Source organism: Anoplophora glabripennis, unplaced genomic scaffold (genome assembly GCF_000390285.2).
Source record: "Anoplophora glabripennis isolate ALB-LARVAE unplaced genomic scaffold, Agla_2.0 scaffold565, whole genome shotgun sequence".
Lineage (NCBI taxonomy): Eukaryota > Metazoa > Arthropoda > Insecta > Coleoptera > Cerambycidae > Anoplophora > Anoplophora glabripennis.
Window position 1 is genome coordinate 112,329 of NW_019416824.1, and position 17,812 is coordinate 130,140.

The window sequence follows — 17,812 nt, forward strand, 5'->3', positions numbered from 1 at the left end:
GATGGGTGACGGTCCGTTTTTTGCTTTAACTGGTTTTTGGTAACTTTTGAAATAAAAAATCTAAAAGTTTTAGGTAATTTTCAAAAGGCTGCAGCCTTAGCAAAAAATGGTTGAAATACAACAAAAATGAAGCAAATTGAAGCTTGAAGTATGTAATTTCAAGATCTGATAATCGAAAATTTCTATCCAGCGAAAAAAAATTCAAAAATTTTGCTTCCCTTTCAGAAGGTCCACGGGCTTCACAATTTTTTTTTGATAATCTCACATGTCAGCTCTTTTAGTGTGATTCTTCCTCTTTAATTTGAGCTGTTTAAGAGCTTTCTACGATGATTTGCTGCTAAGTTATCCTTGTTCAAAGCAAATATGACCATTTTGGCTTTGATAATTCATTAATCGGTAAATAATGATCATACAGAAAATCTAAGCAAAGTTTTCAAAGTCCTCCTAAGTCGATTTTTGATTAAAAAAAGGCAAAAAACTGCATATTTAAGGATTTTCGCTAAAATTGGGATAACTAAATTCAAATAACTTAAATTAAGAATATTTTCGGTTGTTTTCTTAACCTGAAAATATCCCAAAAAAGCCTCAACAGTTCAAACCACTGTGAATTTTCTTTCATTGTGATTCGAATGACTGAAATTGTCACTTTTACTAAAAATCAATGAAATGATAAATTTTGCATCTTTTTTATTCATTTTTTTTTTTAATGAAAATGTTTTTTTCGCAAAGATCCATATTTTTTTCCATTAAAAAATGTTAGGTAAATATCGAAAACATAAATGAAAAATATAAAAAAAATGTTTTTGAAACATTCACAATGCTATCAATATAATAGTCCAAAAATTGTGTTTTTGTTTGGGATTGCGATCTCCTCCTTGCTTTCAAATGTCAAATGTTTATTGCTAAAAGTTATATACCCCCAATCAGTTGTTGTATTTTCTTCCATAAATCTTGAAAACTTACCGACTTCTATGGAGCATAAATCGTTTTCACGAGCTTTAATTAGAAAAAAAGAGTTACCTACTTTCAAAACTAACCTAAAAATCTTTTCTGTATATTCGAAAATATACACATAATCTTTTATATTATATATTTGACGGTTATCATTGTGAATACTGTAAAAAAATAAGTTTTTTTAATGTTTCCCTTTTTCTCGATACTTAACACTTTTTGATAGAAAATATGGATTTTTAACAAAAAAGAAACATTTTCAATTATAAGAAAATGAGAAAAAATGCAACATTTTTCCTTTATTTGATTTTTAGCAGATGTGACAATTTCTGTCATTCAGTCTATTCCTTATTTATAAAGTAATTTCAAATTTAACGAAAATCCTTAAATACGAAATTTTTTACCTTTTTTTGAATCGAGCTTTTTCAAATGAAATATAAGAACGTCTTATACATGATAGTTTAAATTTTCAGTACGATCATCAATTATTATCAAAGTCAAGAAGATAAAAAAAATACAGGTTGAAGACCGTGGACCTTTTGAAAGAGAAGCAAAATGTTGAAATTTTTTTCCACTGCATTTCTCATGATTTCTTAGAAAAAGCGGTCAAAGATAAAAAAAATTACTTGCAGATTATGAAACTAGAAACTACAAGCTTCAATTTACTTCTTTTTTGATTGCTCTACAAGAATTTTTCGCCAAGTTAAAACCATTTGAAAATCATCTAAAAATTTAAGATTTTTTTTATCTTTTAATTTTTTTTAACTAGTTTAGTTTAGTTTGAAGATGTTTCAAATTTAAAAAAATGTACAAATTTCAAAAAGAATAAAACAAGCGGCTCTCAATTTTTTGCTAGCTTTCGAGATAAAAAATATTGTGATTTTTTTCCAATTTTATTTCTTCCCCCGCACTTCATTTACTAAGGGAAGTATCTGAATTATTTAGCTGCAGAAAGCAGGATGCACAGTAAATTTTAATTAAAAAAATTCCCTGATATTTCCATTTTTTTAAATCATAGTCGTTTCTTAAATTTTATATGTCTATCACCTACGGATATATTTAACAAAGTATGATTGTTTAAAAAATTATACATCGGTCGCTACAAAATTTACACAAATAGGAGTGTTTCATTTTGGAAAAAAAATTCTAATAATTCTTGGTTGTCTGAATATAAAATAAGGGCAATAAATATACAAGAAGATTTTTTGTTTGGATACAATAATTACATTCATAACATAGAATTAAGAAAGTATTGTTCGAAAAATATGTTAAGTTAAAATATATATTTATATTTTTTTAATACTGANATTTGTTTAAATAGAAAAGATAGCTAATAAAAGTCTTTGACTCACGAGACGAGAGATGTCTTGTATTATGTTCCTTTAGACAATTTTACAATAATCTAGCGGATAGGACTTTTTTCGAGTTTCTCTTTTATTTTCGCTAATTTTCCTGGTGTAAAATGATTAGTACCCAGGCAGGTGGATAGGCAGGGGACATGATGTATCGATTCACTGGCCGCCACGTTTGCTCGACTTAAATCAATGCGATTTTTTTTATTTGGGGGCTTTAAAACAGAAAGTGTACTCTATGAGGGGCAACTATGGAAGAGGATTGAAGATGCCGATCACAATTTGCAGGATGAAGGAATACTGAGAATAGCGCGTGTTTCCAACAAGCTAAGATCAAGGCATGTTTAGATGCATGGTAACTTTTAACGCTCGTATCTTTCCTAGAAAACTTTTTAGGTTCGTATTTGTAATTTTTTCTTTATTTCCAGAATAGTTGGAGCTTACTGACCCCCTTTGGAAGAGACCAGAGGCACGCCCTTGCGCTCTTATCCACCGTCATCGCGCGAAGCATCCGAGATAGTGCTGAAAAAATGGTAAATTGTAAAATATAAATTTTACACGAATCGGAGTCACCTGAGGAATCGCTAATCACTGTCGACGGGATGGAAAAATGTCGGATTCCTGCCGCGGCGGCCGCGTGGGGGCTTCCCGCCGGCGGGGGTGGGGGGCGTCTCTAGATATAAAACAACCTCCCTTATTCACGGAGACAATCGAAAAAGTCGCGAGTTTGAGAAAAGTTCCGGAAAGATGAGCGCGCTTTTGTGGTTGTTGTGTTTGTCGGTGGGGGTCGCCGTCGCCCGGCCGTCGCAGAATAGCGGTAGGTCTTGTTTTATTTTTTTTTTTTTTGGGGGACGAGTGCTTGCTGGCGGGGTTGCCGGATTTGTAAGGAAATACCGGGGTTTGGGGAAAAATTGTTTGAAATCGCCGCAAAACTGAAAAAAAAACTTATAGATTTGTATATTTTGAAAATTAAACAAAAATTCAAATTTCACAAAAAAAAATACGAAACAGTAACAATAATTAGAAGTTCAAATGATGGGTGACGGTCCGTTTTTTGCTTTAACTGGTTTTTGGTAACTTTTGAAATAAAAAATCTAAAAGTTTTAGGTAATTTTCAAAAGGCTGCAGCCTTAGCAAAAAATGGTTGAAATACAACAAAAATGAAGCAAATTGAAGCTTGAAGTATGTAATTTCAAGATCTGATAATCGAAAATTTCTATCCAGCGAAAAAAAATTCAAAAATTTTGCTTCCCTTTCAGAAGGTCCACGGGCTTCACAATTTTTTTTGATAATCTCACATGTCAGCTCTTTTAGTGTGATTCTTCCTCTTTAATTTGAGCTGTTTAAGAGCTTTCTACGATGATTTGCTGCTAAGTTATCCTTGTTCAAAGCAAATATGACCATTTTGGCTTTGATAATTCATTAATCGGTAAATAATGATCATACAGAAAATCTAAGCAAAGTTTTCAAAGTCCTCCTAAGTCGATTTTTGATTAAAAAAAGGCAAAAAACTGCATATTTAAGGATTTTCGCTAAAATTGGGATAACTAAATTCAAATAACTTAAATTAAGAATATTTTCGGTTGTTTTCTTAACCTGAAAATATCCCAAAAAAGCCTCAACAGTTCAAACCACTGTGAATTTTCTTTCATTGTGATTCGAATGACTGAAATTGTCACTTTTACTAAAAATCAATTAAATGATAAATTTTGCATCTTTTATTCATTTTTTTTTAAATTGAAAATGTTTTTTTCACAAAGATCCATATTTATTTCCCTTAAAAAATGTTAAATATCGAAAACATAAATGAAAAATATAAAAAAAATGTTTTTGCAACATTCACAATGCTATCAATATAATAGTCCAAAAATTGTGTATTTGTTTTTGATTCCGATCTCCTCCTTGTTTTCAAATGTCAATTTAAAAATTTATTGTTAAAAGTTGTATACCAGTCGTTGTATTTTCTTCCATAAATATCGAAAACTTACCGAGTTCTACATAGTTTCTACGAACTTTAATTAGAAAAAAAAACTTTAATTTAAAAAAAACGTTTTTTTCAAAACTAACCCAAAAATCTTTTCTGTATATTCGAAAATATACATATACTTTTTTTTACTATATTTTTGACGATTGTCATTGCGAATACTGTAAAAAAATAAGAATTTGTCTAAGTCTTTCTTTTTTTTCGATATTTAACACTTTTTTGCTAAAGAATATGGATTTTTGGGAAAAAAAAAACATTTTCAATTATAAAAAATGAAAAAAAGATGCACAATTCATCCTTTATTTGATTTTTAGCAAATGCGACAATTTCTATCATTCAGTCTATTCCTTATTTATAAGTTATACCAAAAATGTCATTTTTGCGTCGAATGACGATAACACAACGGCAAATCATCGTGCGAAACTGTTGAATAGTTTAAATTAAAGAGGATGAGTCAAACTAAAGGAGGCAATAGGTGGGATTACCAAAAAAGCATTATTGAATTCCGTGGACCTTTTGAAAAGGAAGTAAAAATTTTGAAAATTTTTTTCCGCTGGATTTCCCATGATTTCTTAAAGGTAGTGAACGATAAAATTTTTTGACTTCGTGATCCTGAAACTACAAACTTCAATCTTCAATTTACTTCTTTTTTTATTACTTTACAGGAATTTTTCAAGTTACAGCCTTTTGAAAAATCACCTAGAAATTTAGGAATTTTTTTATCATTTATTTTTTTTGACTTGTTTAGTTTGAAGATAAATTTAAAATAAAGTACAAATTTAAAAAAGTAACAAAACAAGCCGCTGTCAATTTTTTGAGAAACGATTTTTTGCTAGCTTCCTAGATAAAAAATATTATATTTATATTTTTTTAATACTGAGTTTATTTAGAAACGGAAATTTTAAATTTAACCAAATAAGTAAGAACTATTAAAATTTGTCCATACTTTTAAAAAATGTAAGCATTATTTTTAATTTTGTCCGTTTAAAACAAAGCCATTTTATTTTAAATTAAAAACCGCTTATTTAAGATTCAAACAAATATTTTTAGAATTTACTTTTTAATTACTATACCTACTTATAAATTAATGCAAAAAATTAAAAGGGCAAAAGAATTTCCGAAGTTTTTCCGTGATTTTTGACAGACTTAGCCGTCAATTTTCTAAAAAACCGTAAATTACCCTTTTTCTCCTGTTTTTTAAAAATTCGTGTTAAAGATGAAAAAAGACTTTTTTCCAAAAAGTTGAGGCAGCATGTTACAGAAAATTTATTCCAGTTTTCGAGTGCCCTTCAATTCTCTGTACGACCATTTGTCGCCGAGATATCGATGATTGAAGACAAAAGGATCCTTTTCCATTAAAAAAAAGGAAAATGAATTTGAATAAACAAGCTATCTGGTCCATGCAATGGCTTAGCTGAAAAAATTTTGCCAAGTCCGTAGAAAAAAATTATGTAGTGTAATAGTACAGGCATTACAGTAGGATCACCCTCAAAAACTGACGGTAAGAATATTCCATGATAAAAAGGTGTGGATCGTGTTGGTGAATCAGATTAGGGTTCGTGCCGCAAAAAAAAAAGTCAGCGTTAATTTTTTATAAGCAAAAAACAGGTGAAAAAACAGGTTTTATTAATTATTAATATAGAACTTCTGCATTTAAAACAATGTAATTTCTACAAGATATCGGCGCTAAAAAGCTCTTTAATTTGAATGGTCGCACGTCAAAATCGAATAAATAGTTATTGAGTTATTGCAAAAAAAAACCACTAAAATAAGCCATTTGTTAATTATTTAATAGCTTTAACAATTTGCAAAATATCAANCAAAAAATTAAAAGGGCAAAAGAATTTCCGAAATTTTTCCGTGATTTTTGACACTGTATTTAGGTGAAAAATCGAGAATTAAAAAAAAATTTTGAAGCTCTAAGATTCTAGTTTTTAGATCTTTCGGTCGAAATTTTTTAGGAGCTACAATTATCATGTAATTTTAAGACGACAAAAAAATTTGGCAAATTTTCTTTGTCGTGCTCAAAAAAAAAAACTTTCAAAATTTTTTTATGGCGCTATTTTTTAGAATTGCGTGATAACCGTAGCTCCTAAAAAAATTCGACCGAAAGATCTAAAAACTAGAATCTTAGAGCTTCAAAATGCTTTTTTTTAATCCCCGAAACGACCATTTTTCACCTAAATACAGTCTGTCAAAAATCACGGAAAAATTTCGGAAATTCTTTTGACCCTAATATTTTGAAAAAAATCTGATTATTATTGCCGGGACCTCAGGAATAACTAGAAATACTGAAAAGCTTATATGAACATGGTCGTGCTAAATTTAATTGTTAGCAACATCTTACTGAAAAAAATTACTTTGTTAGAAATTTTATAAAAAAAAATTAGCTGCAACTTCGTTTGTAGACCGAGCAGGATCTTTTAACTACCATCAAGCCTTTGGAGTAGGCAACTAACAATACATAAAGATAAAGTTTAGTATACAACACACTGCCAGTTTTGGTTATTTGTCGCCGTAGTGTGCAAAATTCACTTTAATAACTTGAAGATCCAAGAGTTACACTTTAGACCTTAGGTTAGTAATATACTGTTAAATTTATAGCAATTTTAAGCTATGAGGTTAGATCAAAGCGTTTATATCCTAGGACTAAAGTGAATTTTAACAATACGAAAATTAGACGATACACTTTAGCTCCTTCATCAAGCAATCATTTCAGGGCATGGGACATTAATTTTAGTTGTTCCGGATCATAGAGTGCCAAGAAAATTATACATGTCGCAGAACTATAACGTTTTTTAATAACTTGTCCAATAAAGATGTAATTTTTTAAAACTAAAGCTTCTTTTAATTAAAGAAAGGCTAAAATATGCGCTTTAGTCACTTAATATACAATGCACTATAATTCCTACCACATTACAGGTTACCGCCTCGTACCCAGACGCGCCGTGATGTTCGGCGGCTACTACTCGAACCCCCTCTTCGGGCGCAGCCACGACTTCGTCCCCCACGGCGCCATGTCGGCCATCGTCACCAGAGACACCGTCGCCACCAACTCCTACTCGGGCAACCCCCCGCAGTACCCGCCCCTGGACGTCCTGCCCGTGGAGGAGAACGAAACGGTGGAGCGCTACACCGAGAAGGCCACCGAACTGATCCCCCCACAGTACATCCCTCCCGAGGCCCCCGTCGAACCCCAGCAGCCCGTCGAATTGGACGCGCCGCTTCCCAGTCAACCGGAGATTCAGGCGCCCCAGGAGGAGCTGCTGAGTCCTCCCGTCATCCCCGCCGAGGAGCCTCTACCGGTGGACGTCGCTCTAGCCGAGGAGGTGTCCACGGAGGTGGTGACGGTGACCAAGGCTACGAAGAGGGCGCCCAAGAAGAAGCCCGTCAGGCCTCCACCGGCTCAGATAGACGAGGATGAGGAGGACGAACAGGGGCTGTCAGCGTTGTGGCCCTTCGCAGGCGGCAAAGGTAATGTAGAGGGTTTTTAGCTGATGGCGTGGACAAGCTTTGACTTGCTGTCGTTTTTATCATTGGTTTTATAAGCTATTTACGTAGTATACTCAAGTTTGTACGTTACGCACGTTTTTATTAACTTATTTGTACACTACGCATAGTTGTACATTACGCACAATTGCACATTACGCATAGTTATACATTACGCACAATTGTACACTAAGCGCAGTTGTACACTACGCGTATTTGTACATTACACATAGTTGTACATTACGCACAGTTCTACACTACGCATAGTTGTACATTACGCACAGTTCTACACTACGCATAGTTGTACATTACGCACAGTTATACACTACGATATTTGCACTTTACGCATGTAACTATTTTACGCCTATTTGTACTTTACGCGTATTTGTACTTTACGCATTACTTGCTAAGGGGTATAAATCACAATGAATAAATGACATTTTTTCTTCTGTTGTCGCAGGATCGGTGCCGTCGTACAACGCCTTCTTCCCGATCAGCATCAGCGGCGGCGCTCCGGCCAGGACTCGCGCCCAAGGACAGGAACAAGGGCTAGAAGACTACGTTCCTGGTTCGGCCACCGCCATAGCCAACTCTTTTTCCACGGGAAAGGGCGGTATAGCCACGAGTCACGCCACTTCCTTCGGGGACCCCTACCTGGCCTCTCTGGTGCGTAACGGACTGCTCAGCTTCCGGTCGAAGAAGCCCCAGGAGTCTTAGAATAAGGAACGTAACGCTAATTGGTTAAAATGGACGGGAGACGCGGTTATTTATTGTTGTTTAGTATGTGAAATAAAGATTATCAATTCGTAATGGGTCTTTAATTTATTCGCGGACCCAAGATGGAACCCTGAGGAACCCCTGATGTAGCTTGATGGGTTTTGGATTAAAACCGTTAAATATAACATTTTGCAATCTATTTTGAAAGTAAAAACCCACCAAAATCTTAAGCCAAAACTTGGAACAATTTATAATCGAATAATTACAAACGTAAGTGTCTGTTATTGTAAAACTTTTATTAGGGTGATTTTTCGTGAACGGCTTTGTTTTGGCGTCACCTATAACAGCTTTACACTTAAAATCCCACTTCCAAAATCACCCTGTATAACTTAACGGTATTCGAAACTGTTTATTGGGTATGGCAGAAAAAATAAGCATGCGTTGTAATTGTCGCAAAAAAAAGTGCGAGTAGGCGTTCTGATAAAACAAACGATACACGAGACAAAAAAAAAGACAGTTGCAACATCTCGTCCAGTTAGATGAATGTAGAAATAGGGGGTCATTTAAATTTTAAATCAGATAACAATGGCCGGTCCACCTTTGGCCGATTAGGTAACAATGTAATGGTGTCTCGGGCTTATTTTAGCACAGAGCGCTAATGGCTATGGCTCTTTTACAAAGTAATTGACAGTTGACAACTAGGTATCATTGTTTGTTTGTTTGTTTGTGATCTAGAAGGCCGTCATTCGTTCTCGGAACCGTCTAAATTTTATGCTTCTTATGTTTATAAAACTAATCGAGTAAGCTAGCGGTGAGACGCCTTGAAAATTAAGAAACGGAACGTGCTGAATAATATTGGAAAACACACAGACGTCAACAACTGTTACATACAGGGTGTTTGGCAGTATCTAATAAATTTAAATCCTATAAATCTGTATAAAGGAAAGTTAAATTACACATTGAATTTTTAAACATTTATTTATTTTTTTTTAATTTTTGAAACGCTGTAGCTGGACACTGGCTGTCCTAAGACCCCACATTTATACAGGGCGGTCCCGAGGTAATGGTCCAAAATTCATGGATAGATTCCCCAAGTAAAAACATTGCGATTTAGCCGAACTTACCTTAGTCCAAAAGTTGATAGTTAAAGAGATACAGGGTGTTAAATGTAAAATATTATTTTAGTTTTCTTTAACAAATGCAAATATCCTCACAAAATTTTAAGGATTGAAGTTCTTTGAGTAGAGGAATTGAAATATGTTCACATTTTGGTTATAGTTCATAGAGGGCGCTAGCTGCAGAAGATTGAATGTGTTAAAAACGACATAACTTTGTTGTACTTTGAGGTATCTCATCTTTGGTAACAAATTCTTATTTTTCAACTTTTTTTACACAAAAAAGATATACTTTATTAAAGTAGTTATCTCGTACCGTTTTCGAGATATTTGGCTTTGAAACTTCCTTGCTGTTGCATTAAATTACAATGAAGTACCTACAGGTATTATTAATTTAGTGGTAAAGTTTCTTAAGTAGGATTTGGACAAAAAGCAAATAATTGACGTCTTCCACTTGTCTTATTGCTGTCATTTGTATGCTAATTTCTATTAAGTATTATTCGTATCTAATTAAAATTACATCTTAGCTTACAAATTAAATTGTATACTCGTATACATAAATGTGAGATAGAATGCTTCGTTTTTGGAGTTACATGAAATCAGTTGTTTATGGAGAAACTATAAACACTTGAGAAGGACTGTAGTAGCAGGTTTTAAATGCTGCAAAGTCATTTCGCATTAAGGATTTATACTTTAAAATAAGACAATCTTTTAATAAACGTGTTGATAAATGTATTGAAGTTAGAGGTGGACATTTTGAGCAATTATTGTCAAAAAGGCATATTTTTTACTAATGTTTACTATTTTACTGTTCATTACAATTTTTAATTCTAAATAAACCCTTGTTTTTGACATTTCTAAATTATTTTAATTATTTCAACTATTAGCATTGGAAGTTTCAAAGCCAAATATCTCGAAAACGGTGCGAGGCAGCTACTTTCATAAAGTCCACCTTTTTTGTGTAAAAAAAGTTGGAAAATAAGAATTTGATACCAAAGATGAGATACCTTAAAGTACAAAAAAGTTATGTCGTTTCCAACACCTTCAATCTACGGCAGCTGGCGCCCTCTATGAACTATAACCAAAATGTGAACAAATTTCAATTCCTCTATCCAAAGAACCCCAAACCCCAAAATTTTGTGTAGATATTTGCATTTATTAAGAAATAAATGGAAATAAACTAAAATAATATTTTACATTTAACACCCTCTATCTCTTTAACTATCAACTTTTGGACTAAGGTAAGTTCGGTTAAATCGCAATATTTTTGCATCGGGAATCTACCCATGAATTTTGACCCATTACCTCTCTGTATAACAAAAAAACATTTATTTTCGGCCACAGAATACGCCTCTGGATTTTTGACCTCTACTTAAGAACCACCCTATATAAGAATGACATGCACGGAAAATATTCGAAATATGTAACAATAATGCAAAAAATACGAATATGAATTCTTTACTGAAAGTGCGATTTCTTGCAGACATTAAACTACGCCTACTCCGTCTAAGCTTCTCGTATATTCTTTTGCTTGCCACAACTTCAAAACTTCCTGTAATTTAAGCATTGAAAGGTCAATCTTTGACAAATATTAACGCGCAAAAAATTTATTTCGTTGTGGCGGCGGCTAAAAATAATCTATTCACTTGGTGTCCAGTCCCAACTGCATCCTTTCCAGAATAAATTGGAAGATTGCTAGGCGGATCCATTAGCTCCGTCGAGATTCGTGAGCTTTTGCCCCTAATTCCTCGTCATTTATTGCAGGAGCTTGGCTATAGTCCGTTTCGGACATGTAAGAAGTACCGCGAATCGCTTACGTATAAGGTTTTTGACGCAAGTGCACTTTTATTGCACAGAAACTCGGCTTTTGATGTTTCTACCGTCTACTTGTCATGTCAATGGCTTGTATATCTAACGAGCGTTCAAATAAAAACGTGGTCGAAGTTGGCTCTGACACATTGGACGTAGGGAGTAGCTTATAGCGACCAACTTAACCTCATTTCTCAACGAGCTGTATAGCAGCTGTCAGTTTCAATAACGTTAATGACTATATAACTTTATTTTAAAGAATAATCGTGATAACAATAACAAACAATTAAAGGAGCTGCGGAAAGTGTCCCCCTCCTTGTTATAACAATAAATTAAAGCAGCTGCTGAAAGTGTCCCCCTCCTTGTTCCAAGCACTTTTCACACCTGTTCCTCAAAGAATTAAAGACATTTTCTAAGATGCTCGGGGTATTGTTAATTTCACGAATCTTGTCTATAAGTCGAGCCTGCAGATGGTTTAAATCAGGAATAGGCAGTTCAAAAATAGTGTTTTTAAGGTAAGGCCACAAAAAGAAATCACACGGCGTAATATCACATGACCTCGGTGGAAATTCATGTTCAGCATTGAGACTTATTAGTCGATTTTGGAAAACTTCCCTCAACATATTCATCGTCTCGCCTGCCGTATGTGCCCTTGCGCCATCTTGTTGAAAGTAAAAGTTTGTAATTTCGTTTTCTTCCAGCTGGTTAACAAAAGGAGCGATAATTTCTTCTCTATACCTTTGCGCAGTAAGAGTACCATTAAAAAAAATAGGTCCATAAATCCTCCTTCGATTGAGAGCACACCAAACTCCAATTTTTTGAGCGTGTAGAGGGCCCTCGACAAAAAAGTTATCTGGTTTTTCAGAAGACCACATTCTCATATTCTGTGAGTTTACGTAACCACTTAAATGAAACCAGGCTTCATCAGAAAAAAAGGTGATATTATGAAGTTCACCGTAGTTGTTTAAAAACCATTCACAAAATACAGCCCGTCGCGGAAAATCAACTTCATGAAGTTCTTGCTGACAAGTTAAACGATAGGAGAACAAACGCAAATCTTTTTTTAACACTGTGTGGCAGGTACCGACTGATACTCCCACCATTTGTGATAAAACACGTACAGAAGTTCTTGGCGCATTTTCCATTATTTGTTGGACATTTTCTTTTAATTCTTCAGTCCGCTTTTTAGGTCGGCCGCTTCCTTCTTTTCTTGTTACACTGCCCGTTTCACGAAAAACATTAACACAACGCTGAACTGCACTTTGAAAAATTTTGTACTCAACAACGCCGGGAAATTGATTTTGAAATTCTATGAAACATTCCTCAATAGAATACTTCCATATTTCATCAATCTTGCGTCCATTTCTAAAGTAGGACTCTATGATAAACACTTTTTGTTCTTGAGAAAACGCCATTTTAAACGCTTTTTAAAACGAAAATATTCAAATTGATAGCGGCGATATAGCGCTTTGACTGATGACGTTTAAGTTCATTTGCTATACGCTACGCTCTACGTCCAAATTTTCAGAACCAACTTGACCACGTTTTTATTTGAACGCTCGTTATAAATTGGAACACCCTGTCTTTTTTCACATCTCTAACGATGTTTTGCTTTCGTTGGACACTGGAAATGTCAGAGCATTGGTATTGTTGGACTTCCCAAAGGCTTTTGATACTTTGGATCGCTCTTTTCCATGTTCAAAAATAAAATTTATGAATTAGACAACTTGTCTGTAAAGTTTTTTAATTCCAATTTGACTAATGCCATCAAAAAGTTATATTAGACGAACGCTGTTTAGAACTGGATGTTAATATTTCAGGAGTGCCCCAGGGATCTATGTTGGGGCCATTGTTGCTTTTAATTTATACAGCAGACTTATTTCATTATAAGGAATTTACTAAAGCTGTTACTTGTACAGATGATACTCAGTTATTTTATTCCCGTTATATAAGCGTAAAAATTTCCGAAAAAATTATTTAATTCATATGATACTTGTATACAGTGTGAACCATTTGTCTTCAGTTATTGTTGAAATGAGTCACACTGTATGTAATGTAATTATTATTGTTAAAAAAAATTGAAACTTCGCTATTTTTCTCTCGTCGCGTGTTCAACGCGTTCCTTATACGTCCCAAACGAACTATAACACATTATTATTGTAAAAATAACCCGCTTGGACCTTGTTATTTAACCATTAACTACGACAGCACGTACTGCTGCGCGCGGAAGTACTTTCAGTCCTTTAGCCTTCCGATGAGGTTCCTTTTTGGTTTCGTATAAAGTCAAAATGTCGACACTGTCTTCTGTTTTCGGCGTTAGAACATCGCAGTCGGCGTCGAGTTTCTTGATTGGCGAGAATATGGTACTTAGTTGCTTGTAGGACGGTGGTACTTAAATTGTTACGGTTTTTCTTTTGTTTTCGTCGAGGAAAATGTATTTTCCGAAGATAAATCGCGTATACACAGCCGTTTTCTCAGGTGAGTAAGGCTTTTTGATTCTAATATTTTTTTTTACAAAAATCGCTTCATTTTATACGAAATTAAAACTGAATATTTTTATACGCACTTGATTTATGCTTTTATTTAAATGATTTAATGCAAAAATGCCAAATGAAAGTGATTTGCAGAGAATAATATACCGCCCCCTCTTACGCATGTCCCTGGCTTCTAAGCTAGACTTCGGGATTACAATTATGTGTAGAGATAATATTATTATTTAGTAGAATAAACAAAAATTAAATTAGTCAACATTTTGTTAAAACAAAATTACAATATCCGGCAATTAAAAAAATGAATATACAGGATGTTTCTTATTTAGAGGTCCAAAATCCGGGGGTTATATAAATGTGGTGTCTTAGGACGGCCATTCTCCAGTTACAGCGTGTCAAAAATAAAAAAAAACAGCTTTTAATTTCTAAACCGCTTGAGATAATTTAACCAAAGTGTTGTTAATCGGTTTGAAATACAAAAAAGTGTAAAGAAACAAAAAGTGAAGATAATACAATAGCACATATGATGACCTACTTTATTTGTAATATTATGCAGGGTGACATTTTTTCTTTGGCAAATAATGATTGATGAGACCTACATCTCCGCCACTGGTAAGTTTCTAAAGCTGGTATTTTTTTGTTTCATACCTACTGTCATACTAAATACGCACACCGAATTTGGTTAAATTATCTCAAGCGGTTTAGAAATAAAAAATTAAAAGCTTTTTTTTTAATTTTTGACACGTAGTTGATCAATGGCTGTCCTAAGACTCCACATTTATATAACAAAAAACCTTATTTTCGGCCACAGAATAGACCCTGGATTTTTTTACCTCTACTTAAGGAACACCCTGTATATTACAGAAAACATTTAATTGTTTACGTGACAATTTCGTTTTAAATTCTATACGTAACTTACAACTGAGATTTTAGCGTTTAATTAGCATATTTATTTTCAAAATTCCCGCGTTAACTGAATAGTAGTCGACTCGACCACTTGAGGCGTTGCTGTTCCGATGCATGGTTATCTACGATGACTATCAACTGTTGTTCCTACGCAAAATTTTGAGTGGTACATTTTAAATGAAAGAACTATTAACGTGTTTGGAATAGGCTTTTAAACAGACAATTTACAAAGTAATGAAAAAATTGTAGTGAATTCCTGTCATTTAGTAACACGTAAATTCTCAAAGTTCTTTAAAAATTATCGTCTAATTTGAAAATTAACTTTATTAGTAAATTGCGTTGAAGATCTACGCAATATTTGCTAATCAGGAAAGGTTTTTGCTTTGTTTTCGGATTATAATTGGAATCTATCTAATAAATATTTGCTGTTTTTCTCTATTTTATTTAATTTTTGAGAGAGACAAAGCAATTACAATCGATCTAGTCAAATTCAAAGCTTGTGACATTTTATTTTTTCTGTAAGTATCGTTTAAATCACAATTGGATCCAAATTTATCTGATCTGGAGATACCGAATAAAACTCTCCTTTAAAAAAACATTTCTATAATCAAGAACTGAGCTACAACCTCCATTTCAGGCAACCTGCTGCTCTTGGTATGCGGCACAGCTCTCACCTGGTCATCACCAGAGCTGCCTAAACTGACCAACCCCGCCACCACGCCGTTCCAAAGAACCATCAGCCCCACGGAATCCTCCTGGATATCCTCCGTCGTCACCTTGGGCGCCTCCATAGGACCCTTCCTCTTTGGCTACCTCGCTGACAGAATCGGGAGGAAATCCACCTTGATCTACCTGGGTCTACCTTTCTTGATATGCTACCCCCTCCTAGCCATCAGCACAAGCGTCGAGGCTTTCTTGGTGGCGAGGTTCCTCATGGGGCTAGCCGTGGGTGGTACCTTCATAGTAGTGCCCATATACATAGGGGAGATATCGGACAAGAACAACCGTGGAGCCATGTGTTCGACGATGAGTTGCTTTGCTTGCTTCGGCATATTATTCTCTTGCTGTCTGGGTCCCTACGTAAACGTCACGATCTTCAACCTAGCACTGGCTGTGTTCCCCGTGGCGTTCCTGGTGTTGTTTTCGTTACTAGCCACGGAGACACCTCATTTCTTTGTTAGGGAGCAGGAGAACGTCTTGGCCAAGATAGTCCTGGAGAAGATCCGTTCTGGTGATGAAATCGTCGACAAGGAACTCAAGGAAATCCAAACCGCAGTGGAGGAAGAAGACCAGGGCACGTTTCTGGACAGCATAAAGTCTAAGGGGGTGGTTAGGGCCTTCGTGATATCCGTTGGACTGTTGATCTTCCAACAGCTCTCCGGAATCAACGCTGTGCTGTTCTACGGGCAGCAGATCTTCCAACAAGCAGGTGAGAAATCAGTTCTCCTCCATGCACGGTACAAGAAATAAACAGCTCCGTTTTACAGGTACTACTTTGCCGGCCGAGATCTGCACCATCATCATCGTAGGGGTCCAGTTCTTGAGCAGCTTCTTCACGCCGTTGGTCGTGGACAGATACGGAAGGAAGATAATCCTCCTGGGATCGGCCTTCGGCATGCTGGCCTCCGAATTGCCCCTTGGGGTGTACTTTTATCTTAGAACCCACAACGTTGACGTAAGCCACATATCCTTTCTCCCCACACTGACCCTTACGACTTTCATAATCGCCTTCAATTTTGGTTTTGGGCCTTTGCCCTGGGCCCTGCTGTGTGAGCTGTTCCCTTCCAACGTGAAATCAACAGCTTCAGCGTTGGTGTCTTGCTTCATATGGATCATGGCCTTCTTTATGACTAGATACTTCGAGATCCTGGTGGAGATTTTTGGTATGGACGTTCTCTTCTTGTTCTTCGCGCTGTGTTGCCTTTTGGGCGCCTTGTTCACCGTGTTCTTCGTCGTGGAAACCAAGGGAAGGACTCTGAAGGAGATCCAGGATGTGCTCAACAGTTAACAATCGCTTTAAATTACATCCAAATGGATGGGGATGTTTCTGTGGATTGGTTCCAGATCCAATGTTTGATGTTAGTCTTAGTTCCGTCGCCTTTAAAGAAGACGAAAACAACACAATAACATCGAAATTTGGAGAACTGTTGAAAATACCGTTTGGCTAAAATGACGCCGGCAAAATTCAGGTTAACCTTTAGCGATGTTTTTTGACTCAGTGAGTACGAAAACGACATTTGCTCCCTTAAGCCCACTCTTTTGTTTGCACTTTGCAATTATATTTAACATAAAATCATATATGAATAGAAGAAATACCATTATCAACTCCAGGTGAAATAGTTTTACATATTATCCATATTGTAGGGAAAAATGACGTGTGTAATATGTTGTATGAAGCGTCTGGGTTTGTACTAGGTCGATGGGGTGTAAGTCTGGCGAACCTGATGGACACAGCAAATAATCACAAACAGTTTTTCAGTTACAAAGGTTTGAATTATGTATGAATGTGAGACTTATCATATTTTATTTATTTTAGTTTAAGATCCATGTGATACTGGCGAATCGTTGTTTAATGTTATTAAATTTAAATAAACAGATGCAATTTTATCATGTCTCATTATGTTACCAAGAAAGCCGATTAAGTTTAGGTAAATGATGTTCAATATGAATTTTGTTTAGAATTTCGAGAATAATTGAAATATGGAATAATATATAAAAAAATTAAAGAAAAAAGCAACTTTGTACCGTCATGACATTTTGACTGAACCTGTATACTTAATTTTTCTTTACTGTAATAGGTTTTAAAAACCCCGTATAATATTAAAAACAATTGATTTTAAAAACATTTACATTTTATGTTTTCTAAATGTAAAAAATACCTTTTCAATAATTGCAATGAAAAAGAACAGCAACATTTTTCAATTTGTCTGTTTCCGCAGAACGATGCGCATCTTGCGATTTCCGCTCATCTGACTTCGCTGGTTTCCACCGTAATCCGTC

At 35.0% G+C, this 17,812-nt stretch overlaps 2 protein-coding genes across 2 annotated transcripts; both read left to right on the forward strand.

The window, feature by feature from the left end:
• Positions 1-3,024: 3,024 nt before the first annotated feature.
• Positions 3,025-8,586, forward strand: LOC108909224. Its single transcript, XM_018713484.2, has 3 exons — positions 3,025-3,120; positions 7,210-7,761; positions 8,237-8,586. The coding sequence occupies exons 1-3, from the start codon at positions 3,051-3,053 to the stop codon at positions 8,491-8,493; spliced, it is 879 nt and encodes a 292-aa protein (XP_018569000.1). The 5' UTR covers positions 3,025-3,050; the 3' UTR covers positions 8,494-8,586.
• Positions 8,587-14,487: 5,901 nt separating this feature from the next.
• LOC108909218 (facilitated trehalose transporter Tret1) lies at positions 14,488-17,365 on the forward strand. Its single transcript, XM_018713478.2, has 3 exons — positions 14,488-14,518; positions 15,450-16,241; positions 16,300-17,365. The coding sequence occupies exons 1-3, from the start codon at positions 14,488-14,490 to the stop codon at positions 16,818-16,820; spliced, it is 1,344 nt and encodes a 447-aa protein (XP_018568994.1). The 3' UTR covers positions 16,821-17,365.
• Positions 17,366-17,812: the final 447 nt, after the last annotated feature.

Coding starts and splice junctions, on each gene's coding strand:
- LOC108909224 (XM_018713484.2), top strand. CDS start 3,051: ATGAGCGCGCTTTTGTGGTTGTTGTGTTTGTCGGTGGGGGTCGCCGTC. Junction 3,121..7,209: donor CCGGCCGTCGCAGAATAGCG/GTAGGTCTTGTT, acceptor ACCACATTACAG/GTTACCGCCTCGTACCCAGA. Junction 7,762..8,236: donor GCCCTTCGCAGGCGGCAAAG/GTAATGTAGAGG, acceptor CTGTTGTCGCAG/GATCGGTGCCGTCGTACAAC.
- LOC108909218 (XM_018713478.2), top strand. CDS start 14,488: ATGATTGATGAGACCTACATCTCCGCCACTG. Junction 14,519..15,449: donor GACCTACATCTCCGCCACTG/GTAAGTTTCTAA, acceptor CCTCCATTTCAG/GCAACCTGCTGCTCTTGGTA. Junction 16,242..16,299: donor GCAGATCTTCCAACAAGCAG/GTGAGAAATCAG, acceptor TCCGTTTTACAG/GTACTACTTTGCCGGCCGAG.